The sequence below is a fragment of the Phacochoerus africanus genome, chromosome 2 (genome assembly GCF_016906955.1).
Source record: "Phacochoerus africanus isolate WHEZ1 chromosome 2, ROS_Pafr_v1, whole genome shotgun sequence".
Classification (NCBI taxonomy): Eukaryota; Metazoa; Chordata; class Mammalia; order Artiodactyla; family Suidae; genus Phacochoerus; species Phacochoerus africanus.
This window is the reverse complement of record NC_062545.1, coordinates 240,404,690-240,424,341: the sequence shown is the minus strand read 5'-3', so window position 1 is coordinate 240,424,341 and position 19,652 is coordinate 240,404,690. Positions and strand designations below refer to the sequence as shown.

At 39.1% G+C, this 19,652-nt stretch overlaps 1 protein-coding gene across 2 annotated transcripts in view; it reads right to left on the bottom strand.

Moving 5' to 3' along the window:
- Positions 1-19,652, bottom strand: part of FRMPD1 (FERM and PDZ domain containing 1) — a 139,637-nt gene that overhangs the window by 59,770 nt on the left and 60,215 nt on the right. For both annotated transcript variants that reach the window (XM_047767960.1, XM_047767958.1), the window contains exon 2: positions 3,544-3,648. In XM_047767960.1, the coding sequence (XP_047623916.1) occupies positions 3,544-3,644 (101 nt within the window). In that variant the 5' untranslated portion in view covers positions 3,645-3,648. The remainder of the gene's footprint in view (positions 1-3,543; positions 3,649-19,652) is intronic.

Sequence of the window (19,652 nt, the reverse complement as noted above, 5' to 3'; positions counted from 1 at the left end):
TAGGCTGGCAGCTATGGCTCCGATTTGACCCCTAGCTTGGGAACCTCCATATGCCACAGGTATGGCTTTAAAAAGACAGAAAAAGACCAAAAAAGAGGCAACTTACAGAATGGAAGAAAATAGTTTCAAATGATGCAACAGACAAGGGTTTAATCTGTAAAATATACAAACAACTTATACAACTCACTAGCAAAAAAGCCAACAACCAATGGAAAAATGGGCAAAAGATCTGAATAGACATTTCCCCAAAGAAGATATATAGACGGCCAACAAGCACATGAAAAAATGCTCAACATCGCTCATTATTAGAGAAATGCAAATCAAAACTACTACGAGGTACACCTCACACCAGTCAGAATGGCCATCATTAATAAGTCCACAAATAACAAATGCTGGAGAGGGTGTGGAGAAAAGGGAACCCTCCTGCACTGGTGCTGGGAATGTAAATTGATACAACCACTATGGAAAACAGTATGGAGGTACCTTAGAAAACTATATATAGAACTACCATATGACCTAGCAACCCCACTCTTGGGCATATATCCAGACAAAACTCTCCTTGAAAGACACATGCACCTGCATGTTCATTGCAGCACTATTCACAATAGCCAAGACATGGAAACAACCTAAATGTCCATCGGCAGATGAATGGATTAAGAAGATGTGGTATACATATATATACAATGGAATACTATTCAGCCATAAAAAGAACAAAATAATGCCATTTACAGCAACATGGATGGAACTAAAGACGCTCATACTAAGTGAAGTAAGTTAGAAAGAGAAAGACAAATACCATATGATATCACTTATATCTAGAATCTAATATATGGCACAAAAGAACCTTTCCACAGAAAAAAAACTCATGGACTTGGAGAACAGACTTGTGGTTGCCAAGGGGGAGGGAGTGGGAGTGGGATAGACTGGGAATCTGGGGTTAATAGATGTAAACTATTGCCTTTGGAATGGATAAGCAATGAGATCCTGCTCTATAGCACTGGGAACTATATCTAGTCACTTATGAAGGAGTATGATGGATGATAATGTGAGTGAAAGAATGTATATGTGTATGTGTAACTGGGTCAACTTGCTGTACAATAGAAAATTGACAGAACACTGTAAACCAGCTACGATAGAAAAAATTAAAAAATCATTAAAAAAAAAAGACAGATAACAAAAAGTGCTGGCAAAGATATGGAGACAGTGGAGTCCTCATACCCTGATGGTGGAAGTGTAAAATGGTGCAGCCACTTTGGAAAATAGTCTGGCAGTTCCCCAAACGATTAAACATTGAGTTGCTATGTGACCCAGCTATTCCAATCCTAAATACATACCCAAGAGAAATGAAAACATATCTTCAAACAGAAACTTTTACAAAAGTATTCATGGTAGCGTTATTCATAATAACCCCAAAGTAGAAACAACTTAAGTGTACATTAACTGATGGACAAAGGACATATTCCATAATGGGATGTTATTTGGCAATAAAAAGGAATGACATACTGATATGTTCTATAACATGGATGAACCTCAAACACATTATGCTAAGTGAAAGAAACTAGTTACAAAGACCACATATTGTATGATTCTATTTATGTGAAATATCCAGAATAGGCAAATCTATAAAAACGGAAGTGGCTGCCTAGTGATGGACGAGGGGCAAATGGGGAATGACTGTTAATGGGTACGAGGTTTCTTTGCGGGTGTTGAAAGTGTTCTAAAATTAATGTGTGGTAATTGTTGCTAATTTTATATATACACTAAATATATACTGTATATACACTAAATAAGTCTGTACATTTTAAGTGGGTGAATTTTATGATACGTGAAACATATCCCAGACGTTAAAAAAACTTCCTAAAGGTTAATGTTGCCTTTTATTTGCATTCTATGAAAGAAGCTAGATATTAGAGAATTCCAAGATCAAATATTCAGGCAATGTTAAGTTAAATTTACACTAGTTCCTTTTTCTGCATGACTTCTCAGAGCCTTTAATGTGCTAAAATGCTCTATGAATCACCAACAGTGAGTGGGTAGGAGTGGGATACAGGCTCCATCACTTCTTAAAAACATCTTGCCAAGGATCCTTTTTCACTAGGGCAGCATCACAAAGAACTAGGTTTTGCAGAACCCACTTTAGCAAACAAAGTGCCTAGGAGTTTTCCCATTCATTCACCAAGCACTACCTGACCACTTGCAATCTCAAGGAACTCAATCACCCCTGGGCTATGAGATGAGGCCAATACTTCACTGGCCCTCATAGAATTTGCTGCTGGAAGAAAGAAAAGGGTTGTACTCAAATTTAAGCCGGACACACGAGGAGAAGCATAATGCAGATGCTATAAACCAAACACTATGGACCCCCATGGGAAAGATTAATTCTGACTGTGGGCTATGGAATACTTTATGGAAGACCCAGCATTTCAACCAGAATTTGAACTGTGGGTGGCTTCTGGACACATGGAGATGGCAGGAGGGGATGTGGCACAGGAATGCATGTCTAAGGAATGGGTGGAAGGAGAGGTGGGGATGCTTGTAGTAGGGCGACAACGAGTGGGTCACTTTAGCTGGAGTCTGAGGTGAATGATGCAGAGGAGTAAGACAAATAACTGTAATGGATTGTAGGTTGATCATGGAGAGCCTTGAATGTCAAACCAAAAATGATTAAATTCATCTTACAGGAGGGCCCATGAAAAGTTTCAGAGCAGAGGGTGGGAATGGTCCTACACAAGTCATTCCCTGAGCCTTGGGTTTTCATCTGTAAAATGGGGCTAATTCTCCCAGGCTCATCTCATCGCGAGCAGTGTGTGAGGATCAGAGCACCTGGCCCCAGGGCAGTGCAGCCCTGAGCAAGGGTTATTGCTCAGCAGCAAAACAGCTGTTTCCAGTTCCTTTGGAAGAATGTATGTCTCAGAAACACCTAACATGTGATATTTCACCTCCATGTCAGGGCTAGACAGGAAATCTGAGATGGAAAATGAACGCTGTGAAACAACATATTTTAAGTTCTCTCATAGCAGTCAGATCAGAGCTGTATTTGATTTCATTTCATTTTGTTTAGAATGAAACAAGGACTGCAAGGAAGGAACAGCTGCTGGAAACAAAGGCAGGGAAAGAGTATAAATAGCAGATTGCCTGGCATCAAGTACTAAGACAAGGGGTGTGTGTGAGACCCAGGCAGAGAGAGTGAGCATGTGTGTGAGTATGTGTTCCAGAGAACGTACAGGCAAGGTGTGTGCAAGTATGTGGGGATGAGTGAGTCTGTGCATGAATGTGTGTGGCTCTGTAAGTGCGGGTCTGAGATCGGTGTGAGTGTGTCTGTGGGCGCCCATTGAAGGACTTGGAGGGAGGAATTGGAAGGGGACAGAGAGAAAGGCACTCCAGTGAAATTGCTGACCCATTTACACTTCTCCCATCACAGGGTGTAAGAACAAAGCAAGCCAGAGACAGCGATCCCCAGGCAATGCCAAGACTGCAAAACCTCCTCCCACGGGATCACAGAACCCTTACAGACAGAAATCTCTGCCAGCCCAGGAGACTTACCGGGCCGAGCTGTCCCGGGAACGCCGGAGCCATCGTGCCACCATTTGCTCTATTCTGTGTGCTTTCCGTGTCTGAAATAAACTGGTCTCCAGCTCTTCCATTTACCTAAAAAGAAGAGGAGTCTTCTTAAGAGGCTAACCAAAATATTTGGAAGGGGATTTTGACAAATCACTATGATGCTTCCTGTATTTGCCAATTTTAGGACATGCTGATCAAATAGGGCTCTCTTTCTATCTGAAATTAACATAAACAGGTGCTCAGTGTCCACAGAGTGAACAGCTTGAGCAGCCCTCTGCCCTAAGGAGTCCACAGATTGGCTTTATATCTTAAACAGTTAGACATAAGGATTATGGAATAAAATAGATTAAGGCGTTTTGTTTTGTTTTGTTTTTTACTGCTTCACCTATGTCACATGGAAGTTCCCAGGCTAGAGGTCAAATCAGAGCTGCAGCTGCTGCCCTACACCACAGCCGCTGCAACACCAGATCCAAGGCGCATCTGTCACCTACACCAGAGTTTGGGGCAACAACAGATTGAGGCCCAGGATCAAACCCACATCCTCATGGACACTATGTCAGGTTCTTAACCTGCTGAACCACAACAGGAACTCCAGGCTTCTTTAACTGTGACTACGAGCTACTGTCAAAGACACACCTTACTGTATGACACTGCTCTCCCCCCCAACAAGTATGTGTACATTACTGGACCACACAGCTCAGTTTTGCCTTCATCAAGAACTACATGGATGAGGGGTTCCCATTGTGGCTCAGCAAATTAAGAACCCAACATAGTATCTGTGAGGATGCAGGTTCAATCCCTGGCCTCACTCAGAGGGTTAAGGATCCAGTGTTGCTGCAAACTGTGGCATAGGTTGCAGATGCATCTCAAATCAAGCATTGCTGTGGCTGTGGGTATAGGCTAGCAGCTGCAGCTCCAGTTTGACCCCTAGCCCAGGAACTTCCATGTGTCTCAGGTGTGGCCCTGAAAAACAACAACAACAACAACAACAACAAAACTCCATGGAGGAGTTCTCTGGTGGCTCAGTGGGTTAAGGACCGGGCAATGTCCCTCCCGTGGTTTGGCTCACTGCTGTGGCACATGTTCAATCCCTGGCCCAGGAAATTCTGCATGCTACGCATACAGCAGGAAAAAAAAACTGTGTGGACATGGAAGCATTCCTATCACACTGTGACTATTCTTCTGAGTGCTGTTCCTTTTGCTCAATATTTTATATCTAATTTTTGAAGAAATAATTTTGAATCTGTATAATTCAAACCCTAGATTGTAAAAAAAAAAAAAAAAAAGATATACTGTATGGTATACTTAAAAATTTGTTAAGAGGGTAGATCTCAAATAGCAACAACAACAACAACAACAAAAGACAAAAAAAAAAAAAAAGAGGGTAGATCTCGGAGTTCCCATCGTGGCTCAGTGCTTAACGAATCCAACTAGGAACGATGAGACTGTGGGTTCGACCCCTGGACTCGCTCAGTGGGTTATGGATCCAGTGTTGCCGTGAGCTGTGGTGTAGGCTGGTGGCTACAGCTCCAATTAGACTCCTAGACTCCTAGCCTGGGAACCTCCATATGCCGCGGGAAGCATAGAAAAGGCAAAAAGACAAAAAAAAAAAAAAAGAGGGTAGATCTCATAAGTGTGTTCTTTCCATAATAATGAAAAAAAGATATACAGTGAACGCTCTCTCCTCTCTCCTTCCCTGCCCCATCAATTCCACTCAATTCCTACACCCATACACGATCACTACTCTCTTCCTTCAGATATGTCTTTCCAGAGTTTCTGGATGCCTATACAAGCAAGTTCAAATATAAATTTTATGTGTCATCTTCTTAACATGAAGGAGAGTACACATACACATTGTCAAACATCAGGCTATCTTAGAAAACATATCCTTGATATCTTTCCACATCAATACATAGAATGCGTCCTCATTTTTTTATGAGGGTTACAGTACATTCTCTAAATGTACATTAAAATCTGCATTTTCATAGTACATTGTATGACTGTCCTGTGGTTTTAAAAGTAGTCCTCCCTTGACAGACATTTGGATTATTGCCAGTCTTTTGCTATTATAAACAACACTGCAACGAGTTATGTTGTTCATCTATTATTTCTGCATATATGCAATTATATATTTGGGTAAGTTTCCAGATATTGAATTACTAGGTCAAAATGCGTATGCATTTGTGCTTTGATGGGTATTATCAGGTTACCAAGAAAAATAGTATATGTGCATGAGATTAAAGTGTCATAAAACAATATATATTTATACTTTTCTATACTAGTCTATTTCACTTTTTAAAATACTGGTCTCAGTTCACCAAATTAATTTCATAGTCCAATAAATAACCACACAAAATAAGATATGACATTGAGAAATAACCATGGGTACAGAGAAAGTAAAAAATAATTATAAGAGATTATGTTGCTTAACACTACACAAATATATCTGAAAACCTTAATGCCATGGATGGTTTTCAAGGAAAATGTAAGTGATATAAGATGATCCTAGAAAAGATAGAAAATCTAAAAAGCAATTACTATAGATAAGAAAGTCGTTAAAGGGCTACTACCCCCCAAAACTTCCAAGCAGACAGGTCTGAAAGTGAATTCATACAAATATATAAGATGCAGCTCACCTTAACAAATTTCTGTTTTATTTTAAGTATAAACTTTTAATTTTGGAATAATTTTAGATGTATAAAAAGTTTTCAAAGATAATACAGAGAGTTCCAATATACCCTTCACTCAGTTTTCCTTAATGTTAGCTTCGTACACAATCACTGTGACTCTTTTCCAAAACTAAGAAATTAACATTGGTACAGTACTATTAGCTAAACTATAAATTTTATTCAGATTTCACCAGTTTTTCCATTAATGCTTTTTTCTGTTCCAGGAATACAATCCAGGATATCGTGTTGCTTTAGCCAGCCTAATTTATTTCCCCCAATGCTATTTTACCTGTTCTAACTCCAGAAACAAATTAGGAAAGCTTACAAATTCCTTTAAGCAGCCACTAAACATTGATACCACTTCTGACAAAAAGCAGTATGATAAAACAAAAATATAATCACCCTTATGAGTATCAAAGTGACTACTTCCCATAAAATATTAAAAAATAGAATCTATCAACAATCAACAGGATAATCGTGGGATCTATCCTGGGTGTGCACAATCTATTTTCATATAAAACCAAAAGCAGGACATCTAAACTCATCACTTTGGAAACCTAGAGACTTATATTTTTTTAATCAAATGGCAGCCAAATACAAATTAATAGGTGTAAAACATAGGCTGCAACCAAGAGTAAATTCCACTGAGATTAAGGGATAAGTCAGTCTAGCTTTTTTCTACAATGAGTGCAGCAGGCCTGGATATTGTCTTGAGCTCTACACAGATCTTTTTTTCTTTTTAATTATAAAAGTGAAAGAGTGGATTTCCGGTTAAGCATGGTGAATTTAAACAATGACTTAATCTCTTTTCTAAATGTTATAAATTATAGTAGAGGAATAAAAAGGAGATACGTCCATAGAATAAACAGAACAAGAGAGAAGACAATAAATGAGAGATGTCGACAATGTCTGGAAAATAGAGATTGTCTGGAGGGGAGATAACTGAGCAAAGCAAAGGAAACAAAAACCTACGGACTCGCAGAAGGGGATTCTGATAAAAAATGAGCTCTATGCTCTACACTGGCTCAGGAACTAGAGGTTATGAGAGACAGTAGGGATGACGCATAGGGCTAAAGACAAGGAAACAGGTCTGTACGCAGCAGCAATTATATCCATGAGCCCCCATGCCACTACACTTGCCCATCTGGACAACCATCCCTTCCCTAGCTTCTTGGGGGCAAGAAGCTTATTCTTTTTTTTTTTTTTTAATTTTCCCACTGTACAGCAAGGGGATCAAGTTATCCTTACATGTATACATTACAATTACATTTTTTCCCCCACCCTTTGTTCTGTTGCAACATGAGTATCTAGACAAAGTTCTCAATGCTATTCAGCAGGATCTCCTTGTAAATCTATTCTAAGTTGTGTCTGATAAGCCCAAGCTCCCGATCCCTCCCACTCCCTCCCCCTAGAAGCTTATTCTTTATAGAAAATCAAACGAGGGAGGCTGGAGTCTTGGGGAGATCAGGCACAACAGAGGGCATAGGAATGAAAACAGAAGGATTAAGAAAAACTCTTCTTACTAAATGACAAGACCTCCTTTGCCAAGTTCTCAAAAGACTGGCAGCTAGGAATTTATATCCAAAGTAAGAGACTAGAGAATCCTTTACTGGAGAATTAAACAGAACCAGAGAAAACACCCTTGGATACTGATGCTTCTGACGACTTGCTTCTACATCATCCTACATTGAAATCTATTAGTCAGTGAGCCCCACCCATAATACTAAGCTTCTAGTCTTCTGTTTTTAGTGCTTCACTCTTACACATGAATGGAAATTTGAAGAAAGCCTATATTATGAAACAGATCAAAATAAATGGAAGATCTCAGCAGAAACAGAGACAATGCAGGAAACAGAAGAAAAAATGTTAATCTATAACTCAGATACTCAAAAAGAAATTATAATCCATGAAACAAGAAGAGAATTTTCTTTGAAAGATGAATAATCAAAGAACAAGAATGAATACCTTGAAATTAAAAATGATAAGTGGAACAAAAAAAATCAATGAAAAAGTTGAGAAATGTCAACTATACTCCAATAAAATTAATTTTTCTTAAAAAAATTGAGGGATACTGTATAGCACAGGGAACTACATCCAATCCCTTGGGATAGAACATGATGGAAGATAATATGAGAAAAAGAATGTATATATATATATAGATATATAGATAGATATAGATATATAGATAGATATAGATTGTAAATTAACTATACTTTAGTTTTTAAAAATATGTGCATAAAAAAAAGTCAAGGGAATTCCTATTGTGGCTCACCAGGTTAAGGACCTGACATTGTCTCTGTGAGGATTTGGGTTCAATCCCTGGCCTTGCTCAGTGTGTTGAAGATCCAGCATTGCCACAGGGTGTGGCATAGGTCATAGATGTGGCTAGGATCTGGTGCTGCTGTGGCTGTAGCATAGGCTGGTAGCTGCATCTCTGATTCGACTCCTGGCCCAGGAACTTCCATATGCTGTAGGTGTGGCCATAGGAAGAAAAAAAAGTTGAAAAATGTAGTCAGTGAAACATTATAGAAAGAGTAACCCCAAAGCCAAAGTCAGGGAAAATGGAAAAAATTAGAAGTACACAGTTATCAATTGAGGAGGTCCAATATTCATTCAGCATGAGTTCTATGAGGCAAAGGTAAAGAAAATGGAGATAAGGAAATTGTTAAATAAGTCAATAAAGTCTCCCTGAGAAACACAAATTCCCAGATTAAGAATATCTACTAACTGCCCAGCATACTAAATGAAAAAAATCCATATAAATAACACCGTAAAATTTCAGAAACTAGAAACAGAATATCTTCAGAGCTTTGAATGAAAAAACAGATCACATGGAATAAAATAATAATGAAGAATAAAAATGGCATTAGACTTCTCCATAATAACAATGGAAGCCTGAAGACATTGAAGCCATGCCTTCAAATTTCTGAAGGAAAATAATTTTCACTCTAGAATTCTATACCAAGCCATACTACCAAATAGTAAAGACTTTTTTTTTTTTCTTGGTCTTTTTGCCTTTTCTAGGGCCACTCCCGTGGCATATGGAGGTTCCCAGGCTAGGGATTGAATCGGAGCTGTAGCCACCGACCTACACCAGAGCCACAGCAACGTGGGATCCAAGCTGCATCTGCAACCTACACCACAGCTCAGGGCAATGCCAGATCCTTAACCTACTGAGTGAGGCCAGGGATCGAACCCGCAACCTCATGGATCCTAGTCGGATTCGTTAACCACTGCACCACAACGGGAACTACAGTAAAGACATTTTTAAATGTTCAGATTTCAAAAAAATTTACCTCTCATATACCCTTTCTCAGGATGATACCAGAGGATGTACTCCAGCAAAACAAGGAAGTAAATAAACAAAGAAGAAATGGGATCCAGGAAATTAGAGATGAAATATAGATAACAGACAAGGGGAACATCCAGGATGACCATGAAGGGATGTACTATGGTAATGACTGTATATAAGATCTAGAAAGCAATCTGTACAGACTGGTGCATGAAGACACAGGTCTTGGGGAAGAGAAATAAGAAGGGATAGATTATCTGAGCTGTTGGTGCAGAAAATTTCACTGAGAGGCTGTTGGAAGTTGTGGCAAGTATTAGCAGTAAGTACATGGAAAACTGAGCAAATAAAAACAGGGAAATGAAATCCAAGAAAAAAGTTGTACCAGAAAGGAAATAAAATTATACCTCATTTGGCTCAGCAATGAACAATATTGATATTGCCCTAAATGTAAATACTGAAAAAGTGATTTCTGGGAAGAGTGATATAATGACGCTGGGAAGACAGGGTGAAGGAAAGTTAGTGTGGTGGTATAACAGCTAAATCCCCATCTATCATAATAACTAGATAATGTATAAAATTAAAAAATTAGGAAATAGTAAGTAAAGCATATTTCTCAGAAATTTGGAAGAATAAAAACAGAGGAAACAAGAGTTGACAGATGTTGCTTCTCAATAAGAAATTAGAGGCTGAGGAGTGGGGCAAGGACCACTAATTTCTACCATAAGCCCTTAGTACTATTTTTTAAAAACTAACTACCCTTATTCATTTAGCTTAATTTTAAAAATTGACTATGTGCTTTAGTAAAACACACAGAAAAATATAAAAATAAAATTACCTGTAACCTTACTTCCCAGAGTTACCAGTTATTAATTCTCATTCTTTTACATTTATACATGCTATAGATTTTTATTAAAATGAGACATTATAAAGTTCCCACTTAATATTTCATGAACATCATTCCATACTAATATTTAAGCATTTACATCATTTTAAATTGCTATATCATATTATTTTCTTTGGCCATATCATAGTTTATTCCATAAGTCTATCTTGGATATTTGTGTTGTTACCAGTTTTTCACTACTATAAAAACTTTGCAATGAACCTCCTTATTCATGGTAAATGGCTACTTCCCAGGTATCTTCTTGGGATAAATTCCTAGAAATGAAATTATTGGATTTAAGCACATGTTCATTTTTAAGAATTTGGATGTGTACTGTCAAATTGCTTCCAAGAAGTTACCAATTTGCACTCCTTCCAGGAGAGACCTTTGTAAATATTGAATACTATCATTTAAAAAATATTTACTAACAGGATGGAACACAGGGCCTAATTATGATCTAAATATTTATATTTTGAAGACTACAGAAGATAAAAGTAAATGCACATTCTCATAAATATTAGATAGTATTTTTTAAATATTTGCTAAAGGGATGGAAAGCAGCATTTAATTATTAGTTTAAATATATATTTCCTAAGAAATATATAGAAAACAAAAGTAAATGTCACATACAGTTTCATCATATCAAAAATTACATAAATTGAGTAGACTTCTTCGAACATCCAATCCAGTTCCCAGAAGTTATCACTGTTAACAACTTGGTGGGTATTTACTCTAACTTTGCTCTAAATCTATAGGGACCTATATTACATATATTAAAATATATAGGCCACAAAGATAGAATCATGCTAGTTGTCTGCACCTTGCATTTTTCAACTGGTGAATATATCATGGACATATTTCCAGATCAAAGCATATTGTAGTTTTGATGTGAGGTTATTTGACGACTTGTGTATCTGAACGTTTTTCATGCACTACGGCCATTTATATTTCTTTTTTGTTACTTTCCTATTTCTGGTTTTTCCTTATCTTTCTCCTAAAATGTCTGACTCCTTGTTATTATAAAAGCTCTTTTAAAATAAGGATTATTTAATGTCCCTCTGCCAAGGATACAAAACCACATCATATTTCTGTGACACCAGAGAGGGTCAAGAGTGTAGGTTCTAGGAGTTCCTGTCATGGCTCAGTGGTTAGCAAACCCGACTGGCAGCCATGAGGACAAGGGTTCAATCCCTGGCCTTGCTCAGTGAGTTAAGAATCCGAGTTGCCATGAACCGTGGTGTAGGTGATAAATTCGGCTCGAATCCCATGTTGCTGTGGTTGTGGTGTAGGCCAGTGGCTTCAGCTCCAATTAGACCCCCATCTGGGAAATTCCATATGCCGTGGGTATGGCCCTAAAAAGCAAAAAAAAAAAAAAAAGTAGGTTCTAGTGTCCTGACAGCACAGAGACAAACCACAAAGAATAAAAGAGTCAACAAGCAGCGAAGCCCACAGGATATTGTTTTCAAACATAATCGCCTCAGCCAGACCCTTAACAGGAGTGAGTCAGCTAGCAATTCTAGAATATGGATGTTATCTTGGTTTGTCTTATGTCTGAGCATCACACTTTCAGCATCTTCCTACAGGGCTCTAGGATGCTAATGCAGACTTGAAACCAAGTCATATGAACACTCACTGAAAAATCATAAATATTTGGAGTGGTCTACATGATCATGGTCCACAAAGAGCCAAAAGGCCTCCAGGTAGAAGAGACATATGTCACATGTTTCTGGGGTACAGAGCCAAGATTAATGGGGGAATGCCACAGAGAGAGAGAATCCAGCTCAGGCTAAGGCTGGACTTCTCTAGTGTTCTTAGGCACCAAGGATGGAATGAGTTTTCTTAAGAATTAGCAAGATCCTGTTGACTGAAGATGGCCACGCAGAGGCTGTGTAAGTAACTCTGCATGGATGTAGAAGGGACATTACAGTGGAGCACAGACACCAGATGACTTCTCCAGTCTCTTACTAGATACAAGAAGCAGGCAAGATGATATGTTCTGTCCTCTGTCTCAGAATTCAAAACCCACATTCTCTGGAGTGGCTGGAAATCCTGAAGTCACCCCAGCACTGGAAGACACAAAATCTCTGACCTCTTATGTCGTTTTAGTCTCTAAATGACTTCAGAGTTGCCAAGGATCTCAGACTCATCCATTATGACTTTCCATTCCTTTTGAAGGTCATCAAACTGCTGTGGTTACTTATAGGGGATTGTTACACAACTGCTGCCAAATACCATTTAGCTAAATGATTTATATAAACATATATGGCTCTAATTAAAAGAATTAATTTGCATTATATATCTGGATTGTGCGTAGGCACACTCTGTCATCTAGGGATCCCTGAAGACCAAACAAATGACGTCAACGAAGCCATTAAAAGTGCTCCCTGACTCAGCAAAGCCTGAGCAGAAAAGTTTTAAAGTCAAGAAAATGACCTGCTAATGGTTTTACTATTCGCCTCCGGATTGCTGAGCCAATGGAAGAAAAGAAGAGCACAGATAATTCCCAAACATTTGAATCTTCTCAACAATCCCAATGTCAGGAAGTCATATGGCCTCTAACAGTTCTGTCATTCACTGTTGGCTCTGTCTTGTTGCCAGAAAGTTGCTTTACGTACAGCTGGATTCCACCTCTCTGCCGCTTCAGACCTTGGCAGCAGCGATGCGCTCTGAGCACTCTTCGCCCGCCCTACACCACATCATCATCCAGAGTAAATCAGCTCCCTCTTCTGTATGTCAGCTTTTCTGGATTTGAACAAAGCAATCTTGCCTCTCTGTCCCAGACTAAACATCCTCAGTTCCTTCAACAGGATGTTGACAGGGTCATTTTAGATCACCCTCCTGTGGGCACAGCCCAGTTTGGCAAAAATCCCTTGAAGAGCATGAACCCCACAAATGAAACATTCTTCTGGTTGCTGGAACAAAGCATTATGAAAAGACAACCTCTCTCAAAATATTTTGCAAATGGAGAAGCCAACTAAATACATTACGGGGATCACTCTCTTACGAAGTAAATAGATAATAAAGGATATAGCCTTCAAAAAGGAAACAAGAGGAGATAACAAAGAGCTTCAGGAAATTATTCACTGCTAATGAGAAATGAAAAACGTCAAAGGAGGCAGCAATGGCTAGAAGAGAAAGTGAAGCGCTAAAAATCACTTATACGAAATTGAAATTTTAGAATAAAACTAATCAAAGAAAGTGTGGCCTATAGCATAACTACTTAACTACAGCATGTCTGTGCTATAGCTCTAGTTTGGTCCTCCCGCCGCAGGTGTGGCCAAACTCTTGAAGTTAAAGGTAAATTTCTTGAGCTGGAAAATATGTTTTAAATGCAACTTTCTCAGATACATGCCTCAAGGATGTTTTCTTCCACATCAGCTCAAGTTCTTAAATGTCAAGGATTAAAGAATCACCCTTAAAATCTATTGTAAAAGAGGCAAAGAATATACTCATTTGAAAAAGATTAGGTTCGCATGTTTTGCAGCATATTATTTAGGTATAGATGTAGATTCAGTTCATGATTCCTTTCTCTGGGGAACGTAAGAGCTTAACAAGTGCTATTTGACGCTCTGTTCTTGAAAGATATCCCTGGGAGTCATTTTGTGATTTTTTTTTTTTTTAACCTATCGTTGAAGGTCTTTTGTCAGCTTAGGGGTTTTTTCTTTCACTACGTCTTCTCTTATTGTACTGTCAGCAACTTGAGCACAGAGAACATGTCTTATCCCTTTTAATTCTCTTTCAGGACCTGTCACATACGCTTAAAAAATGTTTGTTGAATGACTGAACAAAATGAAAATAAAAGCAGAGATAAACTAGAAAATTAGAATAAAGTTGGAATTAATGAAGACAAAATAAATGTGGGTTCTTAAAGACTGACAAAACCAATATACCACTGGTACAAGCTAATATTAACAAAATGAGAAATAAGCAAAGACAAACAAACATTTGCAAAAATATTAGAGGGTGCCATATATGTCACATATAATTTAGATAAGCTAAGTAATATGGGTGGCTTTGGAAGATATATTAGGAATGTATCTTTCTAGAGTTTTCCTGGTAAGTCCTTCAGTTTTCCTGAGGGGGAGGCTCCAGGTAACAGTGTGGCCTCATAGAAAGGTGCCTCCCAAGATTTCTCTATCAACCTTTTGGTATGTAAGTGCATTCTTACCTATGAAGGGATTTTCCTAGACCAGTTCCTTGGGCATAATGGAAGAAAAACTTTACATGTTTTTCTGAAGACTCTCAGACCCATACTGAAAGGCAATAATAGAATTCTCATCAATGAAACACTCTGGTAGCCTTTGGAGATCCAAAATGGTGGTCCTTCCTGGATGTGCTGAAGATACCATTTGTTTAAAAATAAATCCAATTTGGAGTTCCCATGGTGGCTTAGCAGAAGTGAACCCAACTAGTATCCATGAGGATATGGGTTTGATCCCTGGCCCCATTCAGTGGGTTAAGGATTTGACGTTGTGGCAAGCTGTGGTGTAGGTCTCAGACGTGGCTCACATGCTGTGGCTGTGAGGTAGACCAGCATCTACAGCCCCAATTCAACCCCTAGCTCAGGAACCTCCATATGCCACACCTACAGCCTTTAAAAAAAGGAAAGAAAAAGAAAATAATCCAATTCACTAAACACGCATTCATTGAAAAAACACTCAGTGCAAATGACCAAGGATCAGAGATGAGGAAGATGCAGCCCCACTTCAGGAAAGAGTCAGCCCCCTTCTGCTCTCTACTTGGTGGTAAGAGATGCTTGGCAAGGTAGTCAGTGTATTTGGCTCATTTATTCCATGGTTTTCACAAATTACTTTTGTTTTTTGTTTTGTTTGTCTTTTTGTCTTTTTAGGGCCACACCTGCAGCATATGGAGGTTCCCAGGCTAGGGGTCGAATGAGAGCTGTTACTGCCGGCCTATGCCTGAGCCACAGCAATGCCAGATCCGAGCCACATCTGCGGCCTACACTACAGGTCATGGCGACACCAGATCCTTAACCCACTGAGCCAGGCCTGGGATCGAACCCACAACCTCATGGTTCCTAGTCAGATTTGTTCCCACTGCGCCACAATGGGAACTCCACAATTTACTTCTATCTTTAACTATCCTAAGCCTGATCAACTTCAAGAAACAGGTAATTCAACATTTTTACCCTCCTAAAGCAAAGAACCAGAACTCAAATTTTTTTAATTTAAAATTTAAAAATTTGAGTAAATCTATACCTGTAGAAAGAAATTTAGAAAGTAAAATTTTAAAGAATCTATTTAAAAATCTACATAGTGGAGTTCCCATTGTGGCTCAGGGGGTTAAGGACCCAGCGTTGTCTCCGTGAGGATATGGGTTCAATCTCTGTCCTCACTCAGTGGGTTAAGAATCCCACGTTGCCACCATCTGTGGCATACTTTGCCGATATAGCTAGGATCTGTTGTTGTCATGGCTATGGGATAGGCCAGCTGCTGTGGCTCCAATTTGACCCCAGGCCTGGGAACTTCCACATGCCACGGGTGCAGCCGTAAAAAGAAAAAAAAAAGAGAAAAGAAAATCCATATAGAACTTGAGGTACTGTATTATCAAAGAATTATTTCAAACTCTCTCTCTCAAAAATTAATAAACAATACTCTTCAACAGAGAAAAATGATAGCGTGCTATCAAGTTATTCTAACAATGCAAAGCTAGCCCTGGATTTAAAATCAGACAAAGCTTACACTAAAAAGGGACATAGAGGAGTTCTTTGGTGGCCTAGCAGTTAAGGATTTGGAGTTGTTGCTGCTGTGGCTTGGGTTCAGTCCCTGGCCCAGGAACTTCCGCATGCTCCAGGTGTAGCCAAAACTAAAAAATAATGATTATTAAAAACTAAATAAAAAGGGACATAGGCACCAGTTTCACTCATAAAACACTCAAAAATTCCTAAATAAGATCATAGCCAGAAAATGTTAGTAATTTTTGAAGTTAGGAGATGGGTATTTAAAGTTCATTTTACTATTCTCTCTACTTTTGGGGACATTAAAAATTCTTCTTAATAAATTGTTTTTTAATTTAAAAAATTACCTTCAGCAAAATCCAGCAATAATGCATTATAAGGATAATACACCATAATCAAGTTGGATTTATCCTAAGAAAGAAAAGCTCAATTTAAGGAAAATGAGGAATATGTTTTAGCTCATGAACAGAAAAAAATAAGGTAGATGATAATATCATATGATGAGGGAAAAATCACTTGTTCCATGTAATTTCCTTATTTTGAGTAAAAAAAAAATACCAGGCAATTCAATATTATTTTAGAATGAAAGAAAAAAGCATTCCACTTAAAAGAGAAAGTAAAATGGCTATGTTCATCACAACATTAGAACTGCTGGCCAGTATGATACAATGTGAAAGAGAAATGAGAAATAAATACGGCAAAGGAACTTAAAACCACCAGTGCCTACAGGTGGCAGGAGTGCATATCAGCCTCACTTTCAAAATATCAGAGATAATAAGTAACCTTAGCAAAAATTTTCAGTTGTGAAGACTTAGGATATTCTACGGACAGTCATAAGTATGCGAATGTACTATATGTAAAAGGAGTCTGGACTTGTTCTGAATGGGACCTAAAGTGAAATTTTATGTAAGCCCAAAAAGATCAATTCAAGTCAATGTAAACATCTTTTGCTCTTTACCGTCTCTTGGAGAAATTTTAAAGCAGAGAATCATGAATCCCCATGCACCAATGGAGTTAGCTGTAACATTATCCATATTGTCCATTTTGTAAAAGACTTTTCATAATCAGAAATATAACAAAATGGCACTGGGCTGCCCAGGTGGAGAGAGAGCTTTTCATCACTGAGGTGTGCAAGAAATACAAAAGATATCAGGGATCCTATAAGGAATGGTCAAAACTGGATGGGGACGAGATCACTAAGTGCCTTCCAAGCCTGAGGGACTAGGATTTAGGAGATAAGATGAAGCCAAATTATACACTGGTCTGAGCCAGATCATCAACAACTTGAAAACAGGGCTTGTTTTTTTCTCTTAGTCATCCTTGTACCTCCAATTCCCAACAGAAATAGATATTCAATAAATTCAATGTGTTTGTCAAATGAATAAATGACAAATGAATGAATGGAACACAATCTGAAATGGTGGAAGCTCTACGCACCAGGAAGAAACAAACTATATATATGTCTCTTCTTAAAACACCTAACCTCTGATATACACAAGGCTTGAGGATATAAACCAACCGATAACACAAGGAAAAAAAAAAAAAAAAGAAACCAAAGTGCATAGCAAACATCCAGCCTTTTGAATAATGGAAGAAGATTAATCACCAAACTAGCATTTTCTCTTAAACTAACACGATTATTTGTTAAAACTCCTTGACCTTCCTCCCTTGGCCCCAGTGACGGGTGTCTCCTCACTTTCCTCCAGTCTCTCGGACTTTACCTACTCACCTACTCCTCTTCCTCCCATCATCTAGGTTCTGGTTCTCAGCTCCCTCCTTATCGAAATAAATCGCATTTATTTCTAAACCAGTGGCTCCCAAACTTCATGGCACATTAGAATCACCTGGGGAGCTTTTAATAATCCCAGCTCACACCCTAGACCAATTAAATCAGAATGTTTAGGAATTTCTGTTGTGGCTCCTGTCATGGCTCAGCGGAAACGAACCTGACTAGCATCCATGAGGACACATGTTTGAGCCCTGGCCTCGCTCAGTGGGTTAAGGATCCAGTGTTGCTATGAGCTGTGATGTAGGTCGCAGACGAGGCTTGGATCTGGTGTTGTTGTGGCTCTGGCACAGGCCAGTGGCTACAGCTCCAATTTGACCCCTAGCCTGGGAACTGACATACGCCTCCAGTGCAGCCCTAACAAAGAACCCCTGCCCCCCGCCAAAAAAAGAATGTTTGAGGGGGCAAGCCAGACACTGGTAGTTTTTAAAGACTCCTGCCCCTGCCTGGTGTCTCCAAGGTATAGCAAAGTTTGAGGCCCACTGTCCTAAATACTCTCCATGGGCAATGTCATTTACTCCCCGCAGTTTCAGCTGCTTTGGGAATCAACTGCCTCTTTAGGATCTCCACCCAGATGTCCCATAAGCACTTGGGCCAGTTATGTCTAAAATAGAATTCACCATCTTTCTTTATTCTACTCCTCAAGTCCTCTCCTCCAAGGTAAAACATTTTGTTGAAGGAGATTAGCATTTAATTTTCCAACAGCCCAAGTCAGAAAGCATTCTTACAGAGTTCCCGTTGTAGCTCAGTGGGTTAAGAACCTGACTAGTATTCACAAGGATGCAGGTTCGATCCCAGATCTCACTCATTGGGTTAAGGATCCAGTGAGCTGTGGTGTAGGTCAAAGACGCAGCTTGGATCCTATGATGCTGTGGCTGTGGGGTAGGCCTGCAGCTGTATCTCGGATTCAACCCCTAGCACAGGAACTTCTATATGCTGCAGGTGTGGCCATAAAAAGAAAAAAAAAATATTGCTTCTTTCTCCCTGTTTCATGCCCACATTGAGCCAGTCACCAAGTTCTATTGACTTTGCTACCAATTACCTTAATCTCTCACCTCCTCTCCTTAGTGCTACAGCCATTGTTTGAACACTGATCCTGTCTGATCTACTGTAATAATATCCTAGCCAGTCTCTATGTTTCTAGACTTAGCCTTCAACAATCTATCCTTCGTACAGCTGCCAAAACAATATAATGTGATTCTAATCATGTCACTTTTATTTTCAAAATCCTTGAGTGGTTACCCTCCATCTTCAGAATAATGTCTGAGCTCAAGAATTATAATATAGGAGTTACTGTCATGGCACAGTGGTTAACGAATCCGACTAGGAACCATGAGGTTGCGGGTTTGATCCCTGGCCTCGCTCAGTGGGTTAAGGATCCGGCGTTGCCGTGAGCTGTGGTGTAGGTCACAGATTCAGCTTGGATCCCGCGTTGCTGTGGCTGTGGTGTAGGCCAGTGGCTACAGCTCCAATTTGACCCCTAGCCTGGGAACCTCCATATGCAGTGGGCAGCAGCCCTAGAAAAGGGAAAAAGACCAAAAAAAGAATTATAATATAATAACACAACTACATTAACATAATACCATTTACTAAGTGCCAGGCACTGGGCTAAACAATTTCTATGTGTTAATCTTATTTAAGGCTTATTACAATCCTCACTTACAAGAAGGACACTGAGACATGAGGAAGTTAAGAAATTTGGCCAAAAGTACATAGCAAGGAGGTGGCAGAACTGGAATTCCAAATCAGATTAGCATGCTTGT